The sequence below is a fragment of the Prunus avium genome, chromosome 2 (genome assembly GCF_965620075.1).
Source record: "Prunus avium chromosome 2, drPruAviu1.hap1.1, whole genome shotgun sequence".
NCBI lineage: Eukaryota > Viridiplantae > Streptophyta > Magnoliopsida > Rosales > Rosaceae > Prunus > Prunus avium.
The window spans coordinates 40199316-40209122 of record NC_142285.1 but is presented as its reverse complement, the minus strand read 5'-3'; the positions used below and the strand labels follow the sequence as shown (position 1 = coordinate 40209122).

Genomic DNA, 9807 nt, shown 5'->3' with positions numbered 1-9807 from the left:
CTTCCCAACTAATTTCTCTCCTCTTTAATTAGTGAACAAAAAAAGAAAAATGGCATAGTAGAGCAGGAAGGCTGCTTGTCCCTGGGTCAAAAGACAAATTTACTACGCCACCCACTAATTCCAAATTCAACGAAATTAATGTAACCAGACAGGAAGTAAAAGTTAAAATCAATGAAATTAAACAACATGGAAAATTATACGGGTAAGAGCATTCATAATGGGCTCTTTAAATCACATCTTTAGACAAAATTTGGCGAGAAATAAGAAAAATACAACTTCAACCATGCCCTCTATCCACTTTCTAGAGAGTATGATTGGAGTATAGAGAACTCCTAAGATAGCATGCTACATTTTATAGAGAGCTTCTAAGATAGCATTTATATGTTTTTAGCTAAAAAATAGAGAATGTGATTGTAGATACTCTAATACTAGGCATACCACATTGTGTATCACTTCTCTAATAGAAACGGTGCCCACCAATACAATGTGGCCTACCTCTATGGTACAAAAATATAATATGCCTAGCATTTTCCAAATTATACTGGCAAATTCTATATTCTTTCTAACAAAAATGAAAATAAAATGACATAAAATAAGTACTGCTCCCTGTTAATTACACATGATGAATAAAGAGTTTCCAACTTGATCATCAAATTTTTGTTTCACATTTTCTGCAAATTAGTCAAAGTGGAGGCAATTGAATATTTTTACAGATTTAATTGAACGTGAACATTACTTATTAGGTAACTTATTACGCAGGAGATGAAGATGACTTTTTTTCTTCTTCAGAAAACAAGAAACTAATAAAAACATTCAAACCCTATGAATGAAGGAAATAGCACATAAAATAAGTAAATGGTTTCAAATTCCAAAACCAATGTGCGCACTGACACTGAGCCTGGTCTGTTTCTTCACTGCACAGCAATCACGCCCTCTCTTTCTCTCTCTCTCGTTCTCACAGACTCTATCAATATTTTGTAAAAGAAGAGGAAAAAAAAGAAAAAAGCGAAATATAAATATAAAAGAGGAAGCACCGCCCTATTCGACCATTAACAGAAATGGCATTGAAAATGAGACCCAATATCAGAGAAACTCTCTCTTCTTTCGACTAATCGAGAACACTGAACGAGGTAGGGCACGTATAGTGTCTCCATCCATCCACCTTTGATTCTCTTCCCCCAAAACCAAAACCAAAACCCCCCCACTGTCTTCAATCCTTTAAAGCTCGCCGCAACTTCACCCTATGGAAGACGAGCACCCCCTCTCACCTCCAGCAGCCCCACCTCATCACCCTCCCCAAGACAACGACAACAACAACAAAAGCCCTGACTCAACCACCGCCTCCACCGCCACAACGCCAACAGAAACCAACAACAAAAAGTGCAAGGGCAAGGGAGGCCCCGACAACAACAAGTTCAGGTACCGCGGCGTGCGCCAGCGCAGTTGGGGGAAATGGGTGGCCGAGATCCGCGAGCCTCGTAAGCGGACGCGGAAGTGGCTTGGCACCTTCGCTACAGCCGAGGACGCCGCCCGGGCCTACGACCGGGCCGCCATCATCCTCTACGGTTCCAGGGCCCAGCTCAACCTCCAGCCCTCCGGTTCCAACTCTCAATCGTCCACGCGTGGCTCCTCTTCCTCATCCTCCTCCTGTAACTCCTCCACCCAAACCCTAAGACCTCTGCTTCCTCGCCCCTCAGGGTTCGGCCTTACCCTCCCTTTCCCCTCATCCGCCCACCCGGTCCCGCTCATGGCATCAGGGTTCGTTCCGTATGGTGTTGGTGTCGGAGTTTACCCTAGCGTTGCTGCTGCTGCTACATCGTCCGTACAGCTGAGTCAGCATCATCCTCATCATATTAATATGAGAGACCAAGATAATCTTCAAAATAATCCATTATTGCACCAACAACAACAACAGCAGCAGCAGCAGCATCTTGTGGTGCAACAATTTCATCATCAGTACCCGGTATCTGGCGGTGGCGGTGGTGACACGTCAACCTCATATCAAAATACAAACCCTAGCCATGATCAAAACAAACAACTACTTCATCATACTCAAAACAATCAGGCCGATTCTTGTTCGTTCGATGACGGGAATTCGATTATGGGCTCCGGGTTGTCTCTGTCGTCTTCGCAACCCATGCCCGTTGCACCGGGGTGCTCGGATCCGATGGGCGGAGTGGGACCCATGTCTCCGTTAATGTGGCCGTTGACGAGTGAGGAAGAGTGTGCGCCGAGTCTTTGGGACTATGGTGATCCTTTCTTTTTGGATTTTAAAGGATTTGATTCCTGATGATGAAGAATTCAAGATTTTACATATATATTTATATATATTTATAGTTCTGCATGTCTCTTTTGAAGAAGAACAAGAGAGATACAGATGTACTCCATTCCTTTCGAAGTTTGAAGCTTTATATGTAGACTGGGCTTGCATGCAAGGTTTCACAGTGATTTTGGTCTACAAATGGGTTGATGAAGAATATTAATTTACAAGATCGGGCCAAAACTTGCTTGCGCTTATGGAGTTGATGAGACAACAGTGCTGGGGATCATATGAGTTTGGTATTCACGAGGTTACAAAAGGCATAATGAAGTATTGGATTGAAGCTGGTGGTGATGGATAGAAATGCTTTGGTGAGCACAAGGGTTTAGCAAATTGATAAATGATGATGCTGCAGAAAGATCGATCTAAGGTAAGGTTGATTATATGTATGATTTGTTTACGAAGATCTCAAAACTTGAAGGATTAGGTTTTCTTTTTAATTATCTCTTTATAATATCAGATTATTATTTAATACATAGGGAGTTTTACTCATTTTTTAGGATAGTTTGGGACAAAAGAAGAAATTCGATCCATCGATCCCTCTTATTTATTTTTCGTGAACTGAGGAAATATTGTATCCTTTTCTAAAGAACATATATATAAATATCAAAAAATATATTAATTAGTTCTCTCGTTTTCTTGATCTGAAAAGGAAATTTGGGGTTTATTGTGTAATTAATTGTGTGTATTAGCTTATTTTGTTCTGTTCAACATGTTGGTATGTAAGGTTGCATATATCTTCTCTTTCCTGTAATATTTGATGGTGGCAAGAGCTAGCTAATCTTCCTATTTCTTTGGGCTTTGGTGCGCCTCAAAACCAAAGAAAAAGGATTAGTATCTATGCTACTTAAGATCTGTCAAGACACACATCATCAAAGCATCAATCTTCAGGTATGACTTCATCTTGTCACTACATTTAAGCTCTTTGTGCTAGCTTCAAAATTTAGAACTTCATTCATAATTGTCAACCTACAAGTAGAGATATGTATACTATGCATGTATATATTGTGAGGTTCATAGTTCACTAGGTAATTATTGTTAGCCAATTTCTTGACAACATAGCTTTTTCATCCTAACGGTTGTTTAACATATGGTATCACAACTTTGGTTTGAGGTTGTCTAACATAGTATTAAAGTTCTAGTTTGACGAGCTCCTTAGTTCGAATCCTCCAAGCCCCATTTCGTTATGTTTCGAGTGATTTCTTGTATGTTAAGGCTGCACATGTTCCGTCTTTGATCTGTATGCATAGGGCCTAGTGGTTGTCTAACAATTAGAAATGTCTCAAGTTTAACTAAGTACCCTCTTGATAATCTTTAACTTATATATGATCAATCTTTGGTTTAGTGTCAATGAAAAATTGATTGAAATCATTGAAAAGAGGGTGGTATCTTTTAAATGCGCCTTTGTATATATAACTTCTTCCGTTACCTATTTTTCGTTGAGCTAGATATTGAAGTACCGACTAATTATGTCATGGGACAACATAAGTTGATCCAACTGAGAAGATTTGAGCCATGCATCAATTGGTACTTATTTGCTGTGATGTTTACTTTAGATTTATTAGTTTAGTATGTATGCATTTCCAATCATGACAAAATTAAGCTTTGCTTATCGTTATAATTATTTGGACATGGATTTATTTTATACTGTATAAATCAATACTTGTGTAATGCACTACAAGTATTGATGTGAAATAAGTGATTGACGTTTGGCATTTGAGGGCTAGAAAGACGTTCAATTTGATTCTTGAATGTCTGTATTTTTAGGTTAGGCCCAATTTCTACCGTTGTTTTCAATTTCTTATCGTGAGCTAAGCTGAATCTAAAGTTGTTTGCTGTTTTCCTCATTCTAAAAGGTTGATTTGAGAGTGAGTTTGGGCTATCATCCGATTCCCCGATAGATAGAAAACGTCCTTTCAAAGATTAAGGTGGCCTTTCGTTTTCTGGATGGCTAATTTGATTCTAGTAGTTTCCTACCACTAACTTCAGTGTTATTCTTACAAGGCTCCTCCTACTTTGCTGCTCAAAAGTGCATGTAAACCAATATTAAGTGTGTCACAAGTACACCAGTAAATTCTTACAACTTGGAAATTCAAACTATTTTAATTCATTTCATTGTATATATTATCTTCTTCATATTTCAGTTTTATATTCTGGAAACATAATCCAACAACTTTGTCGATTTTACATGGTAATATCTAAAACGGTCCAATGCTAAGTTGATTTCAGGTGACACATGTTTTCCATCAAGTAATTTCCCAACTTAGATTTCTTCGTGTCCCCTCATAACAATCAATTATAATTTTTATTTACCATCAGTACGTACCTCCGTAGCAAAGCACTAATTAATTACTTTATGATATCTCGGTAGATATTGACAACAGATCGAAGGACAAAAACACTTATAATTTAAAAGAGAGATAATATTTTATTGATAAGATAAACAAAACAAGTACAAATTAATTAAGGTGCCGATTATGAATACAACTTTTCTCCAACAACACCCACAAAATAATTACTATTCTTGAATCAACAACTAGAAGCACATGTACCATATATATAAAAACAGAAAATGAGGAGTCAGTTCAATGATTGGTGATATAAAGTTTTGTGAATGTTCTAGGCTTAGAGTACTATATATATATATATATATACAATAATGGAGAAAATTTGATCAAGTTGAAATTTTCTTCATAAGACAAAAGAGAAAGATAACCCAACTTATCTTTTGCGTTGATTAGATTGGTTTCCTATTTTATGTTCAGATGGATTAATAATTTAAAACTTCCGACTAATAAACATTTGCAACACGCAATTTTGCCTTATCAAAAAGCAAAGAAAGAATGGAGAACAAGAAACACCCAAAACCTCTCTAATTAGACGGTAAAAGTACAAAAATAAAAATAAAAATAGAATTTTCAGAGAAGCAACTGTCTGAAGAATACAAGATCAAAAATGAATAAAAATAAAGGAGAAATTTCATAAAAGGAGGCCCAGAAAAATAAAAATAAAACGTGAATAAGTTAATTTTGAGGATAAAGATAGCAAAATTCCAAGTCAAATGTGGGCCCTCATCCAATAGCAGAAGCCCAATGGGTTTGCTTACAGAAATATCTTATTCCGAAAAAGAATAAAAAATAAATTCATCATTCAAGAAATGTGTGAAGCCACTACTCTCTCAGCTGTCTTTAAGCAAACAATTTCGCCGCCACCAAACCAACCAGCCCCTACTTACTATATAAACCCTTCCTCTTTTGCTACTCACATTCTAATCTTACTTAAACCCACTTCAAATCTTCATTAATCAAAGGCGATCCACCGACCTTCTAAATTCCAAATGGCTTCCTCCTCCCAACAATCTCAGCCCTTCGACGGCCACTTCACGGTGCTGGACGACGCCCAGTTTCATATCCGAGGCCGCACGCTCTTCTTCGTCGTCATCCTCTTCACCGTCGTCCTCCTCGTCACAGTCCTCATGCTCTACGCGCGCTGGGTATGCCACTACTACCCCAACACCTCCTCCCTATCCAACGCGCCGCCCAACGCGCCGCCGCAGAGTCAGCCCAAGGGACTCGACCCCGCGGTCATCCGAGCCTTGCCAATCGTCCTGTACCAGCAATCGGATCGGGACTTGGAGGCTGGCGGCGGCGGCGGCGGAGAGTGTTGCATATGCCTCGGGGTTTTCGGAGATGGCGAGAAGGTTAAGGTTCTGCCGAGTTGCAGCCATTGGTACCACTCTGAGTGCGTCGATGCGTGGCTCGCGACTCGGTCGAGTTGCCCGCTGTGTCGAGCTCAGCTCCAAGCTCAGTCCACTAGTTCCTGATTTTGTTTGGGCTTTTCTTTTTTTTGGAAAGAATTTACTTTTTTTTTTCTTTTTTCTATTTGGATGTAGAATAATTTAATTCATTATTATCCTATATCTTGTAAATTCTTGTAAAGCAGAACTGTCCTTCGTGTTATCGTCTTGTTTGGAGATATTTTAGAGTTTTTTTTCTTCTCCTTTTCCTACTCTTGTCGTGGTTTGATTTTCGATATATTTTATTGCCTGAGGAAACCAGACGAAGATTGAGGCATAAAAATGAATGCTTTGTTCTTTCCCTATAAAAAACAAATGCGTTGTTTATACATTTGGCGGCATATGTTTGAAGAATGTCCTGGAGTTTGTCAGTTTCTTTCTTTTTCTTCTTAATTTGTTTTTTCTAATACAAGGAGTAGTGTAAATTAATTATTCTAATTAATTTAATTTATAACGGAGACTCGAACTCGGGTGTTAAAGAACAAGCTCACTATACTGATCAATTAGCTAAGCTCACGTCTCAATATTTTATTTACATTTTTTAAAAATTTGAGCTTTTTGATTATCCGAAGATCGGGCTTCTAAAAAGAAAATTATATTTTACTCCTTTGATCGACCCAAAATCCTAATGTTATAGTCGGCCCAAAACCCAATCTGCTCATCGGCCTAAAGTCCATTATTGGGCCGGATTGACATTGAAGAACTTTCAACCCAAATTTTGAGGATGGTAAGTAGTTGCCCAACCCAAATTCAAAACCCGACTTTAACATTAGGGTTTCTTCTTCTATTATAAATAGTCGCAAAGCGCTAATATCCAAACACTCTCAAAGATACGATAACTTCTTTTCTCCGCAGCCTTCTTTGCAGAACTAGGGTTTTGAGAGCGAACTTCGTTTCATCGTCACCATGAGAGCCAAGGTAAGAGCTCCATCTCCTTTCCCAACTTGCGCTTTCTCTTACTCCTTGTTTTTGTTCGTTTATTGATTTGTTTCTTCTTGTTTTGTGGCGTGTGCAGTGGAAGAAGAAGCGCATGAGGAGGTTGAAGAGGAAGCGCCGAAAGATGAGACAGAGATCCAAGTAGTTTTGCCGCCATCCTCCATCAATCGACGTTGTCTCTCACCCGATCCCCATGTTTTGTTTTCTAATCAAGTAATCAGTACCGATTAGTCAGCTTGTAGTCGTTCTGTACTTTTGTGATTTTCTCAGTTTGAACAAGTTTTGCTTAATTTCAGTCAGCTTTCAAACCATATTATGAGCTTTAAAATAACTCATTTTCTATCTGAGCATTGGTATCGTGATTTTAAATTTTGATGGTGATGATGGATATCTCTTATGTGTTGTGAATCGCATTTCTTTGTTAGTGATTTGAAATATTGTGTCCCGAGTTAGAATATAGTAGTTGATGAGTGTTCTGTTGCGATAGATGCGAGAGGTTGTTTTGTAGGCTATAGATTGTTGTGTGAGAAATGAACTATTTAGATATCACTGTCTATTTGCCAGATAGAGATGAATTTTTTAGGCTTTGATTTTAGTATTTGGGCGCCATGGAAGGTGTGATCTATGTGTCGGGCGAATGCCTAGCCTTGTTGAGCAGGCATGGTTTGTGTTCTAGGATGAGTAACAGATGAAAGACTGGGCTTCATTTGGACTTGTTTGCTTTGTAAGTTAATTGAAGTCAATTACGATAGTGGGTGCATATATTTTGGATAGGTCTATTGAATTCTGTAGTTGAAATTTTGGATTGGGTTGGACATGATTTTCTGTCATCGGAACTGAAAGAGGTGTTTTAGGTAGGTATGATCGAAAGCGTCACTGTCCTGGTTAGGTTGTATGAGAAATAGGTTGTATGGTTAAGACTTTGGTAATATGCAGAAGCATGCGTTTTTGAATGAGAAATAGGTTTCCTGTAAAATGCCATGACCTCCCACTTTTAGTTTGTGCAATGCTATATAATACATGCCTTACTAGCAGTTCTTGCTTGGTAAGGTGTACTGTGTATAAATATGAGTTTTATTCTCTGTGTTGGAGTCGGCACTCGTAATTGCAATTTTGTTCTGTTTTACTCTTAAAAGGAGGCGGAAGGCATATGCCTGCCAGCAGTTTTGTTTACCTTTCGAAAGCGAATATATCCTCCGCATAAGAAATGGAACTACATTCCTCGGTTGAAGGAAAAGTTATAAATCGGCAACTTTATGCGTTTCCATTTTTATATTCCTGCAACAGCGCCATATGTGTATAAACACTGAAAACCCTAAACAGAATATGCGGTTAATGTTTGTTGTGTCCACAATGTATTTTCGCATTGCGTACGGATTATTGCAGTCTTAAGATTTCAATCAATGTCCTCAGACGGTTTTAATTTTGTTGGTCGATTGCAAATAAAACTTGGGCAGATTGCTAAACTGAAACTTTAAGTAGTAATAAGAGTTGATAACTAACATCATGCGCATGATGATGCTCATGCGCATGAAGATTTTCAAGTTCACGCCGATTATGAAAGTGAGAATTCACAACCCAACAGAGACCAAACGATATTGAAAACTGAAGAGTGAAAATAGAAAATATTCTAGCGTTACGGATCATTTTGGAGCGCTGCTGACTGAAGCCCAAACGACGTGGGACCATACTCGGCCCGTAAGCTATCAACGTAATTCCTCACCTCCTGGGCTATCATCCGCTGCATGATCGTCAGCAAACACGTCTCTTCCATCTCCACAGCACATTTCCCCTCGTCATCATTATCCACCGCTTCATGATCCTTGCTCTTCAAAACGACCTCGTTTTCCTCCTTCTCGCCGGGTGGCGATAGCGTCAGCGACGTCTCTACCACCCCGTCCCCTCCCACGTCCTCTTTAAAGCTATCTGGCTCCGGCGACGCCCTCAGGCACTGCCGCTTCATGCCCGGCTCGTACCTGATCGGCGCGGCCGAGTTGGAATCGGACGACGCGGACGACAACTCGGGGAGTTGGCGACGACGCCGTAGCGTGGAGTTCCAGTGGTTCTTGATGGCATTATCTGTTCGGCCGGGGAGGAGGCGGGCGATGGTGGCCCACTTGTTGCCGTGGAGGGCGTGGGCCCGGACGATAATGTTGTCCTCTTGCGGCGTAAAGGACTTGTGCTGGACGGTGGGGCTGAGCTGGTTGCACCACCGGAGGCGGCAGGACTTGCCAGAGCGGCCGGGGATGCCGGTGCTGATGAGGGACCAGTTGCGTGGGCCGTGCTGGGCCACCAGCTTGATGAGCGTGGAGTCCTCTTGTGGGCTCCACGACCCCTTCACTCGATCCTCATCACTGTTGATCACGCTCATGATGATCATCATACGACGATGATGATCACAGAGAGTTAGAGAGAGAGAGAGAGAGGAGAAATGGATTGTGTGAATTTGAGAATGGGAAGGGGAGAGAGGGGGAGTTGAAGAGTGTTTTTAACCGTTTGAATGGGGTGGGGGGGGGTTGGGTTAGGCGACATGCATGAACCGTAAAACCGCTCTGATTCACATAACAGAAATTAACTTCAAACGCGTTTCTTTCCTTTCTGTTTTTCGTTTTTTAATTTTATTTTGTACGATAATATTATTATTAAGCCTCTGGGAAATGCTGGGTTTTGTTGTTGTTGTTGTTGTCAAACTTGTCTATTGGGTTTAAGAAGTAGGAGGTTATAACTTCCCCTCTTCATTCCAATACTCTGAGCT

General features: G+C 40.1%; 3 protein-coding genes across 3 annotated transcripts; 2 read left to right on the top strand and 1 right to left on the bottom strand.

The window, feature by feature from the left end:
- Positions 1-1066: 1066 nt before the first annotated feature.
- Positions 1067-2944, top strand: ABI4 (Integrase-type DNA-binding superfamily protein). The gene has a single exon (XM_088249579.1). It carries the CDS (start codon positions 1244-1246, stop codon positions 2288-2290), a length of 1047 nt encoding a protein of 348 aa, XP_088105705.1. The 5' UTR covers positions 1067-1243; the 3' UTR covers positions 2291-2944.
- A 2524-nt stretch (positions 2945-5468) lies between these two features.
- On the top strand, positions 5469-7363 carry LOC110749758 (RING/U-box superfamily protein). Its single transcript, XM_088248965.1, has 2 exons — positions 5469-7034; positions 7132-7363. Exon 1 carries the CDS (start codon positions 5658-5660, stop codon positions 6141-6143), a length of 486 nt encoding a protein of 161 aa, XP_088105091.1. The 5' UTR covers positions 5469-5657; the 3' UTR covers positions 6144-7034; positions 7132-7363.
- A 1162-nt stretch (positions 7364-8525) lies between these two features.
- Positions 8526-9564, bottom strand: LOC110749757 (transcription factor MYB25-like). The gene has a single exon (XM_021949935.2). It carries the CDS (start codon positions 9433-9435, stop codon positions 8689-8691), a length of 747 nt encoding a protein of 248 aa, XP_021805627.1. The 5' UTR covers positions 9436-9564; the 3' UTR covers positions 8526-8688.
- Positions 9565-9807: the final 243 nt, after the last annotated feature.